Genomic DNA, 22,500 nt, shown 5'->3' on the forward strand with positions numbered 1-22,500 from the left:
ACACAAGGCAGTGGTGAGTGGCTGTATAACACTATGCTCTGCAACATACAACAAGGCACAGCCATCCTTAATATGCTGACAGTGATTGACTAAGGTTTGTATTTGCAAATGCTGTTTTGTCATCTATTTGACTCTTCCTTAACCCGTACGGTGTTTAGTACGTATGTAGGGTGTAACATGAGACGAAAGTACATTTTATTTTAAGTGGAAAATGTTCTATGCACATATGCATTTTGAGGTGTTGTTTAGCTGAGGCATGAAATTCAAGTGTGGCCAGGCGACAGGTACAACGGTCAGGCCAGACGGGTATCTATGGTGAGGATCTGAAATTGTGAATAATTCAGTCATGACAGTATCCCATGACAAGATGAGTGACAACAACGGACTGATACTGACTACCAATAAACATTACACAGCAACAGCAAGGATGTAATAAATGACAAATAAAATAATAGGCTGTGCAGCACCATGCCTGCCCGGGCAGGGAATGGGAAGCAATGAGGCTAGCAGCATATCAGCTGAATCTTAGTCGGATCACACAGTTTCCCTCTGAGACAGTGACAGTGAATACGTTCAGATTGTATTGCTTAACAAAGTAATGTGGAATATATGGAAATGGTGTTTCTCTGCCATGGTTACCCGCACAGGCCGGCTGTTGTATCTGTCGTCAGGCCACTCTTGAATTTCATACCATGGCTAAACAACACCTCAAAACACGTATGTGTGTAGAACATTTTTTTACTTAAAATAACCTGTACTTTCACCTCTGGCAATATCAGCAGAAACTCGTGTTATATCCTGTATATACATACCTCCTAGGGAAGTGTTTAGTATATATATATATATATATATATATATATATATATATATATATATATATATATATATATATATATATATATATATATATATATATGATTTTGTTTTTGAGTGACTTTAAGGCCCTCAATTTTGTTTGTACACAAGATGTGTCACTAACAGTAACAAAGAATATTTTGACAAGTCAGGAGTGAATGTTTTCATACACAGACCTATCCTTTGGGCTCAGAGTTATTATAGACTGAATACTTCTGTAGGAACTAAAACATATTTGGGAGTTATCTTGTTTTTTCTGAAGCATCTGTCAACATGCATATAATATCAAAGCAATAAAATAAAATAAAAAGTTACAGTATTGAAGAGGGATACATTTTTTGTTATAAATGTTTTGGTGTGCTCTCATTGCTACAGAATTGGATACACGGGGCGGGCTGCCGTTTCCTCATGAATCATCAGATAAAAAGGTCAGTTACTTTCTCCTTAGGAAGGTAGTTCTTCAATCTATAATCAATAAGGCATAAGAAATAGGAAACAAGACTTCGGAGTAATTGGAAAGGAAAACTGAAAGTTGTAAAATTCACAGTATGTTCTATTCTTTGAGAACTGTAGGTGTAGTAGCCACAGCCTTGAGATGTGAGGTGTTGCCAGATGCACGTCATCCATTTTGTTGAGCATACAATTCTTGTTTATTTATAGGTATTTATAATGTAAAGAAGTACTTGTTTATTACACACACTATATGGTTGTAGAAAGAGTGTGTAAAGAGGAGAATAAAGCTTTAAAAAATATACAAATATAAAATTCCTCATCCCTTGTCTGATATTGTAAGATCTATAAAAAAAAAAAAAAAAAAAAAAAAAAAAAAAAATATATATATATATATGAATTAAAATCATCTGGTACTCACACTTCCACTATATATATATATATATATATATATATATATATATATATATATATATATATATATATATATATATATATATATATATATATATATAATTTGTTATTTTTCTCATTTTATGGAAAAAAAAAAAAAAAAAAAGCAACCTGACATGACCCCATCTCTGAGAGAACACAACACTGTATAGGTTAAAGGAGTGACTGAGGGAGATAAGGGCTTGTTCTCTCCTCAGGACTATTTTCAAGGGCAACAGAGATGATTAGTCACAATGTTTTTCTATTGATGATGCAGAATCCTTATAAACTATTGGTAGAATCACAAAAACCACTCTTGTAAGCTCTAATAACTGCCACCACAGCCTGTTGCAGGCAATCAAGCTAGATTGCCCAAATGTTTGAGAATACAGGCTTAAGCTTGGGCTGAGTCTGTGATGGACACATCACAAAAGATCTGTGTCTCAGGAGAGTCTTAACAAATACCCACCAAAAGAAAGTCCAGTCCTCTGCAGGTCCATTGGGTACACTGCATGTATGTTGTGGCATCAACATGAACACAATGACTATCCCCATCATTTTAGATCTCACTGTTTACAGTATTTCTAACCCAAATTTTAAAGGTTTAAAGGGTGTCATACTCATGCAGCCTAAACCTAAATTTTACTTACCAGAAATAAACAACAACAACAGGAAAGAATATTAAGGATCACTCCTGGGCCTGCCTCAGCCTGCACAGTGGCATGTACACAAATATTGGCAGTGTTCACTCATGTATGAAGAATGTGAGGGCCAGGACAGTATGTACATAATGAGTTTACTGTGTCTATACGGCCTCCGACCAGTTCTGTGAGGCCATTGCTGCAGCCAACCAGTGTCCACGGCAGGTTCACCTGTTATTTTTTTTAAGAGACTTGCATTTGTTTCTGTGACCATCAATGAGAGAATCACTGTTCTTCACATCTGGTTGGCATGTCTCTGAGGGTCCAGCAGGGCAAGACCTCAGCCTGTCCAAGACTGACTTAGTCCAATGCTTCACTGTTAGCACAGACACATGCCGTGTCTCCAGTGGTGAACGTCAACACACACATGGATAAGACTATGTGGTAAATAACAAAGTACTTGTTTCCTTCCAAAAAATTCTGAAGGATTACTTTTATATTACTGTTTTCCTATTGATATTTCCACAAATCACCTCAGAGCAAGACTAACTGCAAAGATTACTGAAAACATCTTAAGTACTAAAATTTAGGGAAGCGTCAAGAACATGACATATGCACCAGCCAGCTGCCATGCCAACACAGGGGAGGCAAGGACAGGATTCCTGGATCACCTCATTATACAGCAACTGCAGTAATGAAACAGTGAACCATCTCACACAACCCAGAGGACAGCACTAGGGATGTCAGTTCCAGCTAATAAGATGAACTGATCCATCCATCACCCAACAATTTCCCTCCTCACAGTCTTGCCCAATGCTACATCACTTCAGTACTACTGGATAAAGATTGAAGATGGGAAAAGATCCACTTGTGATAAGCTTCACCATACAGAATGACTAAAACACACACACACACACACACACACACACACACATTGACACGCCCCATCGCTGGAAGTATGTGGACGACTGCACAGTGGGCATCCCAGTCTCCAACAAGAACCTGGACTACTCGCCACAGCAAGCAATTCTGGAGCGACTGCAGATGTGGATGGAGGAGAGCAGGATGACCATCAACCACAGCAAAACTGTGGTGATGCATTTCTGTACCTCCTCTGTACCAGCTCTGTACCCCCCCCAGCTCACAGTGGGCCCTCACCCCCTCCAGCTGTTCCAATGTGCCAAGCTTCTCGGAGTCACGGTGGATGACCAGCTGACCTAGAAGCAGCATGTCGCCAGCACTGTAAGATCCGCTACCTACAGGCTGTACATGCTGTGCAGACTCAGGTCACTGGGGACGCCGACAGACAAGTTAAGGGGGGGCTGTACCTCACCTTCATCCTCCCCAAACTCATGTATGCCTCCCCTGCGTGGTCCTTCTCCCTCACACACACTCAACAGCTACAGCTGGAGAGTGTGCAGAAAAGGGCGTGCAGGGTCATTCTTGGCCCTGCCTACACCACCTATGATGAAGCCCTGACCACCCTGAGTCTGTCCAGACTATCCACCAGGCACCGAGAGGCTCTGGAGAAGTTTGGAAAGGGACTGCTCTATCATCTGCGTCTCAGACACATGCTGCTGCCTGACGTGCCTCACCCGGTCCGTGCCACCAGACACCACAACAAGATAATGCCCCTAAAGGCGCCGCGCACAGACCAGTACAGACTCAGCGCGATTCCCACCATGGTGCGAGCCATCAATCAATAGTATTTCCCTTCTAGATTAGACTTAGCTTTAGGATTAATGTTAAGTATTTCCCCACCTCCTCTGTACATTTTCAGTTTGTTAACTGCCTGAATAATAAACCGTTTATTATAATTATTATTATTATTATTATTATTATTATTATTATTATTATTATTAACACACAAAAAAAAAAATAAATAGATAAATAAATAAAATAAATAAATAAAATAAATAAAATAAATAAATAAATAAAAAAATAAATAAATAAAGATAAACAAATAAATAAAATAGAAATAAATAAATAAATAAAATAAAATATATACAGATAAATAAATTAATAAAAATATATAAACAGGGAAGAGGAGGGAGAAAACAGAAAACCAGACAGTAAGAAGGGACATGAGAGAGAGTGCCAACAGAAAGGCAACACTCCTGACTAACCACTAAACTCATGAACTATTTAATCACCACCTGTTTCATTTTGTTCCCAAATAAATCTCTACACAAGCCCCAAAAGACCCCCCAGCTACAAGGACCCTCTACTAAACACCAGTGAAGATCTCCCCCTCCCTCTAAGAACCTACCAGAGTCACCCACTTGAAGACACCACCCACCAGCAGGAAGACCAAACTACCCAGGCTTAATGATCTATTTAACCCATTTACTGTGGAACAAATTTATTTATTTTTTTTCATTATCCTATAAACACTCAGGTACAAATTTTTAAGGTATATTTTTTTGGTTTTACAGTCTCTTACATGGTTATGAGGTAGAGAAGACAAACAAACACATTTCCTTCTTTTCTTCCCTTTACCTTCTCTTCTGTGTCTCCACATAAATGATCTTTGTCACAGTGCCCAGAGTGTTTACAGAAAAGATGACCATGGCGGTGAAAGGGTTAAGGATCCAATTTAGTCATAATCAGTTTGAAGAAGTGACTACCTACTTAAGGACCCAACCACCCAATTAAAGATCCAACCACCCATTTAAAAACCTGTATGGACACCTAATGACCTAAATGAAGACCAGATAACAGATTAATCCAATTCATATTCACTTAAACACCAAACCATCTGATTAAAGTTCCAGCGACCCATTCAAAGACCTAATGGACTCGGTAAACATCAGATTAATCATTTAAAGACCCAATTACCCATTTAAAGACTAAAACACCACTAACAGAGCCCTGCCACTAGAGAACCACTAACAGCCCACTAATCAATCCCCAGAAGACAAGAGGAACGATTCAAAGATCTAACCACATATTTAAAGACCTAGATAACGATCACATCACTCTTTTGAAGACTGAAACACCACTTAAATAACTGAACCACTACAAAACCAGTAACAAATCACTAATTTAATCCCCCAAAAAACTCATACCACTCAGCACACCCATTAAAACACAAAACAAAAACAAACAAACCCACTTCACCCACTAATTCAACAATAACACAAACCCACGGTCCCACCTGTAACTTGTAAACAGACCCACCCACTTCCCTACCTGTACCTGTAACTCTGGCGGCTGTCTGTGGCCGTGCCCGTGGGTGTCCTCCTCGCTGTCCTCGTCACTCAAAGCCACGTATTCTTCGTACATGTCCGTGGTGTTCGTGTCCTTGTAGCTCAGTGGGTCTTATGGGCGCCTAGCATCAGTCCTCCTCCGCCCCTCACACCTGACTGGCTGCCTGGCTCACCATAACACAAACAATCCACGCTCATATGATGATGGAAGACAGAAGAGCATCGCGTTGGTGGAATGTGAGGGATTTGATTCTATACTGTTTGTTTAATCTACTGCTATTGTTACTACTGTACTAGTTAATTATCTCTCTCTCTCTCTCTCTCTCTCTCTCTCTCTCTCTCTCTCTCTCTCTCTCTCTAAGTTCTGCATATGCTTTCTGTGTCTCTATCTTCCTCTGTCTATTTCCTCTTATGAATTTACTTTGCATTTTACACGATTGTACAGCACATATATAACATTTCACCTACCTAACACACTTCTTTTGGTTTTCTAATTTATACATATATATATTCTTTTTATTTCTTGATTATTATAGAAGTTTACCTAGCCTTGACTTTCATAAACTTTCTTTATGTTTCTATTTGTTTTGGTTTCATTCGCCTTTTATCTATAATGAATAATTCCCTTTCACTGTGTAGTTTATTTATTGCATTCTCCAGTGATATCCATTCAGCCATCACTTTTTGTGGTTTTCGATCCTACTCTTCATTCCAGTAAAGATGTGTGGTAAGTCTTTGCTACGGCTCCTTCCTTCATTTTTTTTTTCATATGTTCTTTCTGTTATTTCTCCATTAGTGGTGTTTTCTAGCCTTCTACACTTTTTTCATTAGTTATCCTTAGTGATATTCGATCCTATACACGCTAGATAGACTAATTATGGTTAATGATGATGAACAATGGAAGCCATATGATAATGATGGCGATGATGGGGCCGCCGCTGATGATCATGATGATGGAAGAAGAGGAGGAGGAGGAGGAGGAGGAAGAAAAGTAAATGATGGAAATAATAATAATAATAATAATAATAATAATAATAATAATAATAATAATAATAATAGAAAAAGATAATAATGATAATAAGAAAAATAATAATAAAGATGGTAACAATGAAATATGGTATTATTCAACATATACCATCAGTTACAACCATATTACTAGATACACTACATTTCAAGCATATAAGACTAAAAACAGCTTGACCAGTGAAGCAATGGAGAGAGTAACGATATTAATAAGCCAATTCTGAGGCCCCATCCACACCAGGGAACAATGGCTGGCGGACTTTGGCCTTTCACTGTGCTAGGCCTGTGTGCCATTATACACTCTGGATGCTGAATGGAGACAGTCACTACCAGGCAGATGGGCACTTCCTTGGCCTACCCATCAACTCTGCCTCAACAGTGGGCATCAAGCAAGGGGCAGTTGGGCAGTGCTTGCGTGCTTGGGTCTTTTAAGCCTAGGCAGCAATGGTGCTAACAGTGAGGTGCTCCACGGCTATCAATGCAGCGGCATCAGTGTTGTCCACTCAGTTGTCTCACAACATTCAGTCACATGCACCACCTCTTTGTCTTTCAAAGCGCCTCTCTTGTTTTTCCTTGTATGAACACAAAATAAAAGGCAATTTTCTCATTAAGTATCCGTCTCAATATTTCAGTGTGGATTTTGAGATCAGTATGGAGAATCCTTATGAAGAATCATGAAAATACCCCTTTTTGACAACCCACACAGCATCCACCACAGCCTGTCACTACCAGCCAGCAGGAGTGCAGCCTGATGAGTCCTCACACCCTGGCATGGGCTGCCCCAAGTCAGTGTGAAAGGAATTAAACAAAAGACTTACCCTGAAGTATGTGTCATCTCTGAGCTCACATGGGACATTTATTTGCCTTCAGAAGTGTCCTTTATAAAAGGATGCAAGGGTCACATTCCTCGGAGGCAAAATAAAAAGTTAGTAGGATGTGCTATTTCCCATAAATTTACACTGAAACAACTAAATATAAGCTATTTTTATGGCTATTCACTTCACTTTAAAACAAATAATAGCAATTGCACTATTTTCTCATAAAAATAATGGAGGAAAGTGAAACATTTCAAGTAAGAAAACAGGTAATATTGTATTTACATGAAGTCCCACATTAAAAGATTACAACTGCATTTTCATTAAGAATTAAAACAATAAATCAAATCTGCAGTATTCTTGTACCTTACATTCAACTAGCAATTTTAACTCTAAAATTCTCCAAAATGTCAGGTTTAGGTATAAAATCTCATATTTCAAGTAATTTATTAGTTAAGAAGGCATGGGGCAGGACTCCTTGACTGCTGAAGACAGCCTTGAAGGGAGAAGCAAAGGGAGAGTGAAGCACACAAGGGAACACCCAAGAATGGCATCACAATCATTGGGAGTCTGCACCATTCTCCCATTCCTGCCAGTGGTCCACACCAGGCATACCCTGGGACACGCTATGGACAGGCATTAGTGCTGCTGTATACAAACTCTGACAATGTTATAACAAAACTTTACAAAGTTCTGTAATACAGATTTGATGAGGTATCCACAGGAGAACCTTATTTATACAATGCCATAAAAAATACTGAAAAACAATCCCTAAGTTATAAGTAGAGTCTAGTTTAGTCTTGGCTCAACATTCCTCTTCACTCTCTGGGTCAGGGGTTGGGAAGCCCACCAAGTAAAGTCTTATGCTGAATACTTGCTTCTCTTGAATAGGTGCACCATTATGGAGCTTGTCTAATACTGTGAGAACTGCTCAAACCTTTCCCTTTTGTCTTAAAAACTTGCCATCATCTTATATAAACAATTAGCTTCTAAAGTGTAAACCAATCAACTAAGTAAATTTATGTCATATCTAAGTATAACTCTTGTGAAGTTTGAGTACCATGAAAACAACTAATGGAAACAAAAGTATCTGGTTTCAGCTTTTAGCATCCTTAAATACAAATTTTCAAACTCAGCTGCTTCTTTTAAGTGTTTAGGTTACAACACACACACACACACACACACACACACACACACACACACACACACACACACACACACACACACACACACACACACACACACACACACACACACACACACACAGCTTCATCCAAAAAAACAAACTTACTTCTAAGAACGATGAACCGTCACAGTATGAGGTGGCTTGGCACAAAAGGAACAACCTGCCCAGGACAAGCAACTAAGGTGGGCCATTAAAGGGGGAGCTCCTCTGCTGGGTCCAGGGGGGAGAAGTAGTGGCTGGCAATGTGTTCGTCAGACACCTCACTCAGGCTGGCAGGCTTCCACACTGGCTTCTGGTGTTTCTTGATGAGGACTGCTCCCACTCCTGCCAGACACAGCACAGGGGGGGAATGGTGCATTAGTGCATCTGTGGTAGAGTTGCTGGTAAGTCGACTCTTGTGCCCAAACAGACACACACATGATAAGGTGATTCCCCCTAAAAGGTTATCAAGAGCAGGATGATAGCTGCCCTTTGATTTTTCATTATAGAATCAGCTATTGTTGAAATGAGAGTTGTAGGACAGTGAAGGGCTACTAAATGACAGTTACTGACATGAGTTGCTAATAATTTCCCAGAGGGATCAGATCCAATTCCACATTTCCTACCACTGTATTGCTTATGCATGTATGTAAACAAATAAAGTACAATGTTTTTGGTGCAGTATTTCTTTGTTTTCATGGTGGTCATGTTTCTGGTACCACTGTGAAAAGCCATTTCCATGAATACTTATATACAGATTTTTATCTGTATTACATACTTATATACAGATTTTTATCTGTATTACATACTTATATACAGATTTTTATCTTTATCACACAGCACAGGGGACATTCAAATTTCATGTTTGCTTTGCTGAAAGGATTTCACACCAAAACTAGTAATCAAGAAACTATGCTACATCTTGTATGTACACGTCTATGTACACACTGTGACAACAATCACATTTTTAGTCTGGCAAAATAGGAAGGGACAGGTGTCCAAAGGATGACACTATAAAGCAAAAAAGCCAAGAAAATAGTGCAGCATAGATTTGACCAAGTTGAACTGGTAAGGATCAATACAAAATCCCCGATTACAACTTGCATCTTTCTCACCACTCTGGTTCAGCAAACAATATACAGTACATAATTATATCACACAACAATAAAGTGATTGATATGTAAAGGTAAGCTTTCAACTTTTCCTTAATTGCTCTTAAATGTCTTATTAATTTACCTTTCTCAGTACAAGTTTTCTGATTCCACAAACCCAGCATTCTGTCCTATCTTGAAAACAACATTTCCATTCAAAGTATATAGCGCAGATGAACCTGTTATTTTGAAAGATTCACTGAACACCACTTCAGACAGATCTGGAAAGTTTGTTTCTTTGTTGTAACTTTTTTCCTTGTTGTAGTTTTCTGGTCAAGAAAATGATATGAATTCTGATCTCCTATGATGCTGGGCCAATATTAGAAAAGGGGGATTAAGTAACATGACTAAGCACATCAACAGACACATCTGATTAATAAACACAAAAGAAATAATCACAGAAGACTTTGACTAAACACACAATGCTGTTTACTGTAAAGCTGGAAAAACAATGCTAGCATGCAGCTATTAATACACAGCAAAATGAACACAATATGAAAATTTAAGTCATCAAATAACGCTTGGCAGCATCAAGCACAGGTACAGCTAGGCAGGCCAGCACAACCACTATGCAGTACCACTTTGAGCCATGGCTTCTTCACAAGTTTAGAGCTCAAGTTCTTCTTCACTAGGCAAAGGTGCAAAGTACTCCTCCAGTCTTTCAGGAGTGAGTTCCTCCAAAGTCTTGGGTTTCCACTGGGGGTTGTTGTCCCGGGCCACCAGGACAGCCCGGATGCCTGCCAGCATGAGGTGCTTGTTAATCAATAAAGACCACTGACACACTCATAGGGTGAGGTGACCAGCTGGTGTGCACTGCTCCGCTACAAACAATACACACCAGATACATCATGAAAAATGCCTCTATACACTTTAAACTTTGTCTCATACTAATTCTCATATATAAACAAGTACATATTTACAGTAATTTTCTATTTACTGAGCAGATGACCAAAAGAAATAAAGATGAAAAATACAATTTACTTACAAGAACAAATAGGTTGCTGGTGCTTGTTTTTGTACTTTGGTTACTTTATGTCTTACATACTTTGTTTTTCAAAAGGTGTGCACCAAATTCAGAGATAATTTTCAAAGCAGTAAACTGAGATACTTAATATTTCTATTTAACACATGAAACTAAGATAAATATTCATACAAAGATTAAAGATTGCAAGTGGAAGACAGAACAATGGGGAAGAGTGAACACTTCAGCTACCCATCACATACAAGACCCTGAGCCCCTCTGCACCCTGTGAGACCCGAGTCGGCCTAAGCCATGAGTGAGTCAGCAGCAAGACCTGTTGGCTGACTCACCCCCCCTCACCCCTTGCTCACAAGCCAGTAATGTCTGACAAGCAGTAATGACTGAATAGCAGCTGTGCCTCCAATGCACCAGCCACACACTTGTCACCAAATCAAATAATTTCCATATGAAATGACCACAGTATTAGAAAAGAATGTATCATGATTTTTTGCAAAAAAAATCCTTATCCTATTTAAGACCCAAGATGATTTTGTTTTGTCTTCTGATAAAAAAAAAAAGTGTGAAAAAAGAACCCTTGTAGAGTGAGAAGACAGTAATGGAAAAAATAGTGTGTTCTCAAAATAGAGAAAATGAAAGACAGGTGTTGTAACAAATATCATAAATTATGGCAAACATTTGTAAACTAACAAGTTCTTCTCAGCATCATTAAGGCCTGCAAAGAAAATGCTGCATGGAAGACTGCAGGTTCTGTCAGTATAGATGAAAAGGAAAACTTAATAACTTTGAGATCTCCTCCAGGAAGGGCTGTGTTGGTGTTCCCATGGAGGAGAGTCCAGGATAGTTGTGACCAGAGAGAGGGTATTGGTCTGACAGTTGCATCTATTAAAATAAATAGCATGAGTTGTAGACAAGAGAAGGGAAGTACAGTAGTGGAAAGCTTTAGGAATTTTGTGGATAGAGGAAATAAACATTAAAGGTTCTGCAGTGATGAAGTGCATGAGAGGAAAGACTCTGAGGTGTGGGAGGGAATGGAAGCAATGGTGTGGTGTGTCTCAATCAGAGAAATATGGATAGAGAGAGAGAGAGAGAGAGAGAGAGAGAGAGAGAGAGAGAGAGAGAGAGAGAGAGAGAGAGAGAGAGAGAGAGAGAGAGAGAGAGAGAGAGAGAGAGAGAGAGAGAGAGAGAGAGAGAGAGAGAGAGAGAGAGAGAGAGAGAGAGAGAGAGAGAGAGAGAGAGAGAGAGAGAGAGAGAGAGAGAGAGAGAGAGAGAGAGAGAGAGAGAGAGAGAGAGAGAGAGAGAGAGAGAGAGAGAGAGAGAGAGAGAGAGAGAGAGAGAGAGAGAGAGAGAGAGAGAGAGAGAGAGAGAGAGAGAGAGAGAGAGAGAGAGAGAGAGAGAGAGAGAGAGAGAGAGAGAGAGGGGTTAAGTACTTCCAGCAGAGTGACAGTCAAACAGACCTTCACTAAAGTCATGTTCCTTGTAGATGCGCTTAACGATGCGGTGCTCCATGGTGAGGCACTCCTGCAGGGTGAGGTTTGCCCCACGCTCCACCTGCTGGAATGTTACCTTCAAGGAGGTGGGTGACATCTTCTTCAGGATCTCCAGTTGCTTTAGTGCCCACTCAGAGCCATCCTATAATGAACAAATATAAACACTCAACTGTCACATATAACTACTACACACACACACACACACACACACACACAAAAAAAAAAAAAAGTAAATACGTGTACATACCTTTTCTAAATTTCTACAGATCTCTTCCACTGATGCTCCTGAGAAGCAGGACTGAATCTTGGGGAGCACTGACTGTAAGGAGAATGGTGCATCCTTGCTGAAGGCTGCCTCCTGCAAAGGTTTTCAAGTCTGTCACACCTGTGGACTACAGTTCATCAACACACTACTATGTTACCATAAAGAAATGAACAGCTCTGGGGTGAAACATGAATAAGCCCCATTGTAAAAGTTAGAAGATGGAGAAGGTTCATATGTGTGTGTGTGTGTGTGTGTGTGTGTGTGTGTGTGTGTGTGTGTGTGTGTGTGTGTGTGTGTGTGTGTGTGTGTGTGTGTGTGTGTGTGTGTGTGTGTGTGTGTGTGAGAGAGAGAGAGAGAGAGAGAGAGAGAGAGAGAGAGAGAGAGAGAGAGAGAGAGAGAGAGAGAGAGAGAGAGAGAGAGAGAGAGAGAGAGAGAGAGAGAGAGAGAGAGAGAGAGAGAGAGAGAGAGAGAGAGAGAGAGACTATACTTTCATCTCCTTGTGGTGACTTTCTTGGGGCAAGTCACCTCAAGGGGATGAAAGTATAGTCAAAGTATTTACTAGAGATAATCACAAGTGTTGTACAATTTGTGTGGCAGAAAGTAAATGCCGTAAATTAATTTTGGTCTGTGCCTTGTTCTGGATCCAATTGTCCAAGCTGTGTGGCTGATCTTTGTAAAGTGAAGGCAGGGCTGTTTTTTTCTTCTCCACCAGGGCCAAGGGGCTATGAGAGTGGTGTGAATAAATGTGAAAGTTGTGTGCCTTGTCTTGGCTACCCACCTTTTTCAGGGAGACAGCCTTGGTAAATGTATGTATGTATGTACTCATATGTGTGTCTTCTTGTCACATTGTCAACTGTGTGTTCATGACAGACTCACATCATGGAACTTCTGCAACACAGCAGCCACATCCTCAGGATAAGGAGACTGCAGGTTCAGCAGGGACTCCTCCAGATCTCCAATCCTTGCTGCGTCACACACATGGGTGGCCACGCCTGCCTTAAGCACATCTCGCCCCTTCAGTCGATGGCCTTGGGGGAAAGCAATCATAAGGTGACGGTGCACTGTATGATGATCTACAACTTTTCTTTTCCCACATGTGAAGGAAGCAAGTCAAGGAAAACATAATATCACTTTCCAAAAGGCAAGTAAAAGTGCCCAGAGATGTCTTCATATTTCTCTTTTAAAGGAGTCAATGTTATAAAAATGCGGAAAGACTGGTAAAGAGAGAGGGTTCATCACAAATCAGGGTATGCCTGGAAGCAATGGGGGATGTGTGAGGGTATACAGAATGGTTGAAAAGTAACTATGATACTTTTTTAAGGCCAGGATAAATGTTAATGTTTAAATTAAGGAAGTGAGTGAAGTGCCAGAAGGCATGGAGACAGGAGACATATGGGTTAGATATACTGAAAAAAAGATCTGTAGTGATGGAATGCAGGTGAGTAGAGAAATATAAAATCAAAGCTGAAAATTCCTCCATTTTACATAACATTTGTAAACCTTTGGTATATAAATTCAATATTGTTTGAGAGAGAGGAAAGTCAAGTCAATGTGGGCTACAGTATTAATGCTTTTTCAGATGAGGGAAATTATTTATTTTATAGTTTCATTAATTGTTAGTTTGCTAAATCAGGAAGAGAAGGTAGTATTATGAACAGATGCACCCACTAGCACAACTCTCACTCTTCTTACACACCAGTGAGGGCTAGATACATCCCCAGCCGTCCCCCCAGCCTGGGCAGGAAGTAGGAGCCGCCAACATCAGGGAAGAGGCCGATGCCTGTCTCTGGCATGGCAAAGACGGTGCGCTCGGTGGCCACCCGGTACTGGCCGTGCACTGAGAGGCCCACGCCACCGCCCATGGTGATGCCTGCACACACACAGGAGTTATGATTATGTTCCACTTGTGTGGGAAAAAAATAAAAAATAAAATAAAATAAATAATAATAAATAAATAAATAAATAAAAATGAGAGAAAAAAACAAAACAAAGATATATAAATAAAATAATAATATAAACAATAAAATAAAGTAAATAAAGTACAGGATTAGTAAATATAAAAGCAGCATTAAGAGGACATAACAAGACATCTAACAAGAGGAGATAATAATGTGTAGAAATACCGTTTTCCAAATCCAGCAACAGACTGATATGTATGCACTTATTACCATAATAAGTGTGCAAACAATATACATAAACTTTTACAACAAATATGGTATTCTGCAAGGTCTTAGGTTGGAGGAAACCAAATTAGACTAAATCTGCACATTCATGAAAAAGGTCTAGGGATGAGACATCACATTTTGAAAACAGAAAATTTCTAGCCTAACCTAACTGTACATAACCTAACCCAGGGGACCTATTTTTAAAAACTATCAAAGTGGCAAACAGTGGACACAAGGGAGTGTGCCACAGCAGGCGGGACGGCTCACACTCACCGTCAATGAGGGCGATGTATGGGATGTGCAGCGTGCCGATGAGACAGTTCAGGATGTACTCATCCCGGAAGAAGCACTCTCCCAAGGCGTCCGGTTTCCCCACTGTCTCCACGATGGCTCGCACGTCGCCGCCCGCACAGAATGCCTTCTCTCCTGCCCCTGCAGGAAAAGAGGTGTTGCTGAGATGTGGGAGGCACCATAACTTTGAGGGAGATGCACGGAGAAGAGGCACCCTATGAATAATTAGTTCTCTAGTCTCCACTATCATCAAGATAAACTAACACACACACACACACACACACACACACACACACACACACACACACACACACACACCTTTGATGATGACCATGCTCTTGGTGGCTTCCCATTCCTTGAGGCGGGGCTGGATGAGCTGGATCATCTCGTGGTTGAGGGCGTTGAGTGCTTTGGGCCTGTTGAGGGTGATGACGCCCTTATCCGCCACCTCCTGAAGGATGACCACGGGCTCGGGGGCGGCAGCCATGGTGCGGGCGTGTAGCAGCAGCGGGCGTACCACCGTGCTCAGCCTCAACGACCTCAACTGGCATGGCAACATCCTGGAGGATGAGAGTAACGGAACAATGTAGCCCGAGGTGATGGCACAGCCTGGAGGTGTGAGGGTAACACACCACCTCACTCAACACTCGCCCTGGCCTCCCACACTGCTTGTCACGCCGGATGGGTGAGGGAAACCAGTTCTATATACCTGTGCAGGCTGTGTGGAAGCTTCCTGGGCTTTTCCTACTCGTATTATTACGTAAACAGCGATGAATGTACCGCAATCAGCTGGCCGGGCGGCGGACGGCCTTGATCAGCTGTGTAACGCGTTGTTCGGCTCTACTGTTGTGCTTACCTGTGCTACTCTGGTTTTCACTTGTGTGTATATCATCTATTTACATCATCTAGTAGAAGAAAATAAATTAAAATAATGAAATAATATTTATTTATTTATTTTATTCTTGATCTTGATATTTGATGTTTTAGGTGGTTCAGGACTGCACCTTTGGAACAGCAACAACTCCTGTAGAAAAAATAAATAAATAAATAAATAAAAATATAAAAAATAAAGAAGACGTGCTGCGCTCTTTTTCCGCTAATAACTAATAGCCTCTGTATTTCTGGCCTATGACAGGCCAAGGCAGCAGCACGTGATCCTGCAGACAGGCGGGAACCGTCTTCAAGTACAAGGTGGAAGAGTTCACTCAGCTCAGTTTAAAGCTGGCTGTCTTGGTGATCGTTTGGAATAAGTGTAAATACTAGTATCACTGGAATTTCACTGCAGGACGATACTCCAGACAGGCCTTGTAAGAGGTAAGGTTAGATTGTGTAGTTAAGTTATGGATTATGGCACACACACATACACGCCAATCTGGCCACAGACATTCGTTTCCCTTTTGGTTGGCTGTAACGTTTTTCAGTTTATTTAAGCTTTAATATTAATTATTTTGGTATTTGTTGTAGTTATATATTTTTATTTATTTTTTCACATCTGAAATTTAGCTGAATATTGATACAGGAAGCGTCTTCAAAATGTAAACAAACGGGTCATAAGAGGTGGCGTCAGGTCGTCCCTATTATCAGCCATTGTCAAATTCATCTCTCATTTATTATAAGCCAGTCATGTCTAAGCTTTCATAGTAGCTGGTCAGACGTATGCATGGTGATGGTGTGATGAAAGCTTAAGTGAGGTGAAGTGGCAGCTGCCTTTTCGGCTGAGATGAGCTCACCGCCACCTGGCGCCTACCATGATGGATCTGCAGGTCACGTGTCACGTTCACGCAAGGTCACGCCTATCACGTTCCAATATATATATTTTTAAACATCTTAACTGTCTTATTTCGCGTTATAAGTACGTTTTTAGAGTTTCAAAAAAATATTTAGTTCCTTTTTATGTGTTTTCTGTATGTCTGTTAAATAAGATATGTTGATTTTGGCATTGTTTTTGTGTAAATAAGGGTGGTGATTTCGGCACTTTTTTTTTTTTTCTTTTGAGAATCGTTTAACTGATTTTTTTTCCCCTTTATTTCAGCCTGTAATTAAAATCTTACAGCTCTTAAAAATTGCTCGTGATTTTTTTTTTACGTTTTCACTTCTCTTCAATTAAATTTGTTGACTAGAATTGTTTTTAATCGTGTTAATGTTACATCAGTGTTTTTACTTTTTTTTTTTTCAATGAATGGTTTATTTCTGCTTTTAATTAACTTTAAAGCGTTTGCAAAGATATTTCATATATTTTATTTTATTTTTCTTTCTTTCTTTCTTTATTTTTTCATTCCTGTTAAGTCAAAATTGGGTGGACATTTCAATGATTTCAATGAGGGTCAAGCTCCCAAGATTTTCCAGATCGTTTTTCTTATATATCTTTAATATTACTGAAGTTTGAAATCTTTTGATATTCTCAATGATAGTTGAAATATGTGGCAAGTCAGAACATGTGAAGCATTCGGGAGTAGCTGCGTTTTTTTTTTTTGAGGGGTCATTTTCAAAGTGAAATACTTACGTACATACGTAAACGGTCTCTGTGACGTCATCAGAGCGGCGCCTTCCTCCCTTCCAGTCTCTCTTCGCCAATATTTAGCACGATTTGCTGTGTTTTTCCCAGATATTTCGAGGTGTTTTCAGATATGCTGTGAGTATCTGTGTGCGTGTGTTTGTGTGTTGCCCTGCCTTTCGTTGTACAGCTGGTGATGCAGTGTGTGTGTGTGTGTGTGTGTGTGTGTGTGTGTGTGTGTGTGTGTGTGTGTGTGTGTTGCCCTGTCTTTCGTTGTACAGGTGGAGATGCAGTGTGTGTGTGTGTGTGTGTGTGTGTGTGTGTGTGTGTGTGTGTTTGTAGGTGCCTCGATTCTTCAAGACAGGTTACTCCAATCCCCCTCCGCTTCCCTCCTCAACTTGCTCTTCTCTGCCCTGTCCTCCCCAAACCTGGGTCATCCCTCTCCCCCTTACCTCTCCTTCCTTCCTCTCACCTGCCTGTGTGTGTGTGTGTGTGTGTGTGTGTGTGTGTGTGTGTGTGTGTGTGTGTGTGTGTGTGTGTGTGTGTGTTGAGATATTGCAACGCATAATCGAACCCAACGCTGGTGGTGGTGGTGGTAGTGGCTGTAGTTAATTGGTTTTCTGGCTGACCAACCACATGATCTTTTGTGGTTTCTAAGGACTAATCAATCAATCAGTCAATTAATCAGTCAGTAAATCAATTAATTAACCAGTCAGTTAATCAATTAATCTGTCAGTCAATCAGTCAACCAGCTAATCAACCAATGAGTCAGTCAGTTGGCCAGCTAATCATTCATTCAGTCAGTTAATTAGCCAGTCATTCAGTCAGTTAGTCAATCAACCACCACCACCACAGTCACTACAGCCCACCACCAGTCTTGCACCACCACACCCACGGGCAGGGTCTTCAGTGCCGGGAGCCTGTACCGTGTGGCAACCTCTCGTGCATTGAGTCGCCACATCTTAGATAAATACGTACGTAAACAGGTGAAATGTGTGTGTGTGTGTGTGTGTGTGTGTGTGTGTGTGTGTGTGAGGGCTTTTTCATATCAGTGGACGAAAAGTATAGGGTCGTGAGGGTGGTATGTAAAAATCAAACTGGATAGTGATGAAAAAAATAAAAATAAATAAATGATAATAATAAAATAAAGAATAAAGTAAACAAATGAAAAACTGTAATAAATCAATCAATAAAATGAAGAACACCGCACCAACAGAACATATCACTGACACATGAAGCAACACACGTGCCAGAACCATTGCGCAAAGCTGCTGTACCTGCTGTTTGTTCGTTAGCACAGACAAAAACTTTCCTGATAGTGTCGGTATCTTGTGGCGACCGTCCATAACAACCTGCCCATCAACACGAGGGAACCGTGACTCAACCTGCTGCAGAGTGGTCCACTATCAACGCTCACAGTCGCCATTATGTACTACGAGGTCAGTCTAGCCCCTGGACTCTACAAGTACTATATAAGATACAAATTAATGCGCATGTTATGATTGCCTTTTGTAGCGACTTTCTCCAAAATTCCATAATGTCGTGGTCACACTATGATAACTATGTGTTTTGAGCCTGGCAACAGTAGTGTAGCCAGAGCAGGTAATGGGCAGGACAGTTCAGGTGTGGCGGCACGACGGATCACCTGACACCCGCTGCGGTTGCTTCACTGTCTCCACCTTTGTTTACTTGTTTGCCTCACCTGAATGATGGATGTCAATTGATTCTTTTCAAAGGGAGTACTGCAGGTGTTCCTCGGAATGTGATGTTCTTGTCTGATAATTATTTGTTGTCATGATGATCAGTACTCAGTGGTTGTTTACAGCATTCTGAAAACTCGTACATGACAAAGGTCGCTTGTTCTTTGTTATAATTATCAGTATTTGATGGATATACATAGCATTTTGCAAGATTGTCTATGACTTTTCCTTGTCTACATGAAGGGGACGTCTGAAAAAAAGTGAACTGTTTGAGGGGAAAAACAGAAAAAGATTGGGAACTCCTGCTCCAGAGTTGGTGCCTGTACACACACACACACACACACACACACACACACACACACACACACACACACACACTAGCAATGGTGAGTTAATGGGAGAGCCTTGAGGGGTTTTGTAGGAATGGAGGAGGAGTAGGAGGAGGAGGAGGAGGAGGAACAGGAGGAGGAGAAGGAAGAACAGGAGGAGGAGGAGGAGAAGGGGGAGGAGGAGGAGGAGGAGGAGGAGGAGGAGGAGGAGGAGGAGGAGGAGGAGGAGGAGGAGGAGGAGGAGGAGGAGGAGGAGGAGGAGGAAGGGGCTTTAGGGAAGGTTAGCTGAAGTACAAGAGTTATCCATTACTACACCACTCTCTCTCTCTTTCTCTCCCCTCCCTCTCCCTCTCCCTATCCCTCTCCCTCTCCCTCTCCCTCTCCCTCTCCCTCCCTTCCTTCCTTTTCATTTTTTTTCTTGCTTCTCACCCACCTGTTGTGTGTGTGTGTGTGTGTGTGTGTGTGTGTGTGTGTGTGTGTGTGTGTGTTGGGAGGGGTACGTACCATCACTCACTTCCTAATACTCTTCCTTATATCCCTTACAGAAGTACCTATACCTCCTGCTTCAGGTGTGGTGGTGATGGTGGTGGTAGTGGTGATAGTTGTTATGGTGATGGCGATAGTAGTTGTGGTGATGTTTTGTTTCTTCCAGGTGTGTTTGGTGTCTCGCAATTACTACTACTACTACAACTACTACTACTACTACTACTTCTCTGGTACTGTCCTTGACGATGATGGTGGTTACAGTGAAGGCTATTAAGAGATAAGTGTGTGTGTGTGTGTGTGTGTGGAGAGAGATGGGGGGGCAGTGGATGGTTGTCATGGTGGTGGTGGAGGGGGAGGAGAGGCTTAGTAGAGTGAGGGGTGATGATGGTGGTGGTGTGGTGAGCAGTGGCAGTGGTAATGAAGATCAAGGCAGTGTTCACAAAGGCTATGTTCTCTCACCACGACTGTTTTCCAAGGCCACAGAGATGATTAGCTGGGTTCTCAAGACTGTTTGTCCTGTTAATGATGTAGAAATGTTGTTAATCAGTCAGTAGAACCATAAAACCACCCTTAAGAACCCGTGCCTAACTTCAACTGGAGCCTTTTCGAAGTAGTGGAGGTGTGGCGCAGAAGTGTTTCAGAATATGGACCTAGATACATTGTGACTGGGGTGTTAATAGTGGTAGTAGTAGCAACAATAGTAGTAGTAGTAGTAGTAGCAGTAGTAGTGACAACAAGTTACATACACATTATAGGTTAAAGTAAGGTCAGTCACTTATATAACAAAAACACCAAACATTAGCACCAGGATGTACTCACGCCCTCAATGAGACACGTGGCTTCCTCCTACACCTGATAGGGCAGACGAAGGACGCCCCTTGATTAGCAGTAGGAGGACGAAGGGACCTGTGGGTACTACGCATGCTTGGAATTCCAGGGATAGGGAAGGGGGAGTGCGTAAGGGCAGGTACAGATTGGCGTTGTTGCTACGTACTGTAGGAATGGGAGGGATAAATATGTGGAGATTATACAAGATACAGGTGAGGACAGGTGAGGGGAGGAACAGGAATGGGGCTATATAAGTGTTTTTTAATGTCAAACCATCTTTTTTTTTATTTATTGTTTTTTTTTCTATGTATATTTTTTTTGTCTCGTGTTTCGTAATATCCCTGTCAGTCATGTCTTCTGGGGGACTTGAACCAGGTTAATGAGAGAGAGAGAGAGAGAGAGAGAGAGAGAGAGAGAGAGAGAGAGAGAGAGAGAGAGAGAGAGAGAGAGAGAGAGAGAGCACGGTCAGTGGGCACATTAGATTAGTATGAAGAGGGAAGAGGAAGATGCGGCAGACAAGGACAGGAGAAGGAAGAGGAGGAGGAGGAGGAAGAAGAAGAAGAAGAAGAAGAAGAAGAAGAAGAAGAAGAAGAGGAGGAGGAGGAGGAGGAATACAAAGGAATACAAAGGAAAGCCAAACAGCAACAAACCTTTTGGTCTTTGCAAGGCTGTTTGGTAACTACTTCTAACTAGCTACAGTGAAGAGAGACAGGACAGCATAGCAGAAGGCTCCTCGAGGAGGAGGAGGAGGAGGAGGAGGAGGGGCTGCATACACACCATACACACATGTCCCCTCTACCACCTCAACCACCACAACCCCCACCACCACCACCAACTCTACCCCCACCATCACCACTACCCCGTCACACCCCTTACCACACCACCACCACCACCACCACCACTACTACTATACACCACACTCACTACTGCTCCCTATCTCAGTCCTCCCCCCTCCCCCAATACACCCCAACTGCCCCCCCCCCCCGTATCAGCACCACCTGTTACTTACTATTGAAGAGGGGAGAAGAGGGTGTGTCTTGGGGGGAGGGGGGAGAACAGGTACATGGGAAGGTCAAGGGGTGCATATGATAGTGGCAAGGGGGGTAGGGGTGGAAGGAGACACGTGAGTATGTGGATGGGTGTGTGGTAGGTGGGTGGATACTGGATGGGTGGATGAGTAAGTGAATGTGTGGATAAGTGGAGGTAGATGGATGGTTAGTGGATGTTAGTGGGTGGATGGTTCGTTGATGGGTGAATGTGTGGATAAGTGGATGAATGGGTGAGTAAGTTGGTAGATGGTGGCTGGGATGGAGTGAGTGGATGATTGTAGGATGTGTGGATAAGTGCGTGGATGGATGGTAAGTGGATGAATGTGAGTGAGTGGACGGTCGGGTTAGGTTAGATAGGATAATGAATGAACGGTTAATGAGTGGGAAGGTGGACAGCTGGACACAACAACAACAGGAGCAGTAATGAGAGAACACGTGGGTGAATGAATGCCTGAGTGCCTGAATGCGTAATAATTATTCACCTTCACTCACACCACGCACACTATACAAGAACCATCAGAGCCACTCCTCCCTCACTTTGCATTCCTTATGTGGGTAGATGCCTTGAAGTGTTGGGTATGCGTGGGTGAGTGTAGGCGCCTTTCAAGCATTCACACGTACTCACCAGGTGCTCTGCGGGTATAAATAATTAATGCCAGGAAGTGGGGTGTATGCTTTACATA

General features: G+C 41.6%; 3 protein-coding genes across 6 annotated transcripts in view; 1 reads left to right on the forward strand and 2 right to left on the reverse strand.

Annotated features, from left to right (window-relative positions):
• The window catches only part of LOC135110277 (ceramide transfer protein-like), a 23,046-nt gene extending 17,289 nt beyond the window's left edge, over positions 1-5,757 (reverse strand). For both annotated transcript variants that reach the window (XM_064022433.1, XM_064022432.1), the window contains exon 1: positions 5,577-5,757. In XM_064022433.1, coding sequence (XP_063878503.1) covers positions 5,577-5,663 — 87 coding nt within the window. In that variant the 5' untranslated portion in view covers positions 5,664-5,757. The remainder of the gene's footprint in view (positions 1-5,576) is intronic.
• Positions 5,758-7,683: 1,926 nt separating this feature from the next.
• On the reverse strand, positions 7,684-15,799 carry LOC135110280 (3-hydroxyisobutyryl-CoA hydrolase, mitochondrial-like). Of its 3 annotated transcripts, none has more exons than XR_010273174.1 (9): positions 15,641-15,799; positions 15,250-15,491; positions 14,914-15,072; positions 14,172-14,345; positions 13,352-13,503; positions 12,458-12,568; positions 12,178-12,352; positions 8,717-8,935; positions 7,684-8,051 (listed from the first exon to the last, which is right to left on the reverse strand). XR_010273174.1 is itself a non-coding variant. In XM_064022442.1 (9 exons), the coding sequence occupies exons 2-8, from the start codon at positions 15,488-15,490 to the stop codon at positions 10,348-10,350; spliced, it is 1,143 nt and encodes a 380-aa protein (XP_063878512.1). In that variant the 5' UTR covers position 15,491; positions 15,641-15,799; the 3' UTR covers positions 7,684-8,935; positions 10,320-10,347. The 3 variants fall into 3 exon arrangements, 2 of the variants coding, with proteins under 2 accessions (XP_063878512.1, XP_063878511.1); XM_064022442.1 differs by adding an exon at positions 10,320-10,478 and having other exon boundaries at positions 7,684-8,935; XM_064022441.1 differs by having other exon boundaries at positions 7,684-8,935.
• A 422-nt stretch (positions 15,800-16,221) lies between these two features.
• LOC135110279 (rho-related BTB domain-containing protein 1-like) overlaps positions 16,222-22,500 on the forward strand; it is a 107,566-nt gene continuing 101,287 nt past the window's right edge. Inside the window, exon 1 of the mRNA XM_064022439.1 lies at positions 16,222-16,245. The gene's annotated coding sequence lies outside the window, so the exon portion shown is untranslated. The remainder of the gene's footprint in view (positions 16,246-22,500) is intronic.

Source organism: Scylla paramamosain, chromosome 20 (genome assembly GCF_035594125.1).
Source record: "Scylla paramamosain isolate STU-SP2022 chromosome 20, ASM3559412v1, whole genome shotgun sequence".
Classification (NCBI taxonomy): domain Eukaryota; kingdom Metazoa; phylum Arthropoda; class Malacostraca; order Decapoda; family Portunidae; genus Scylla; species Scylla paramamosain.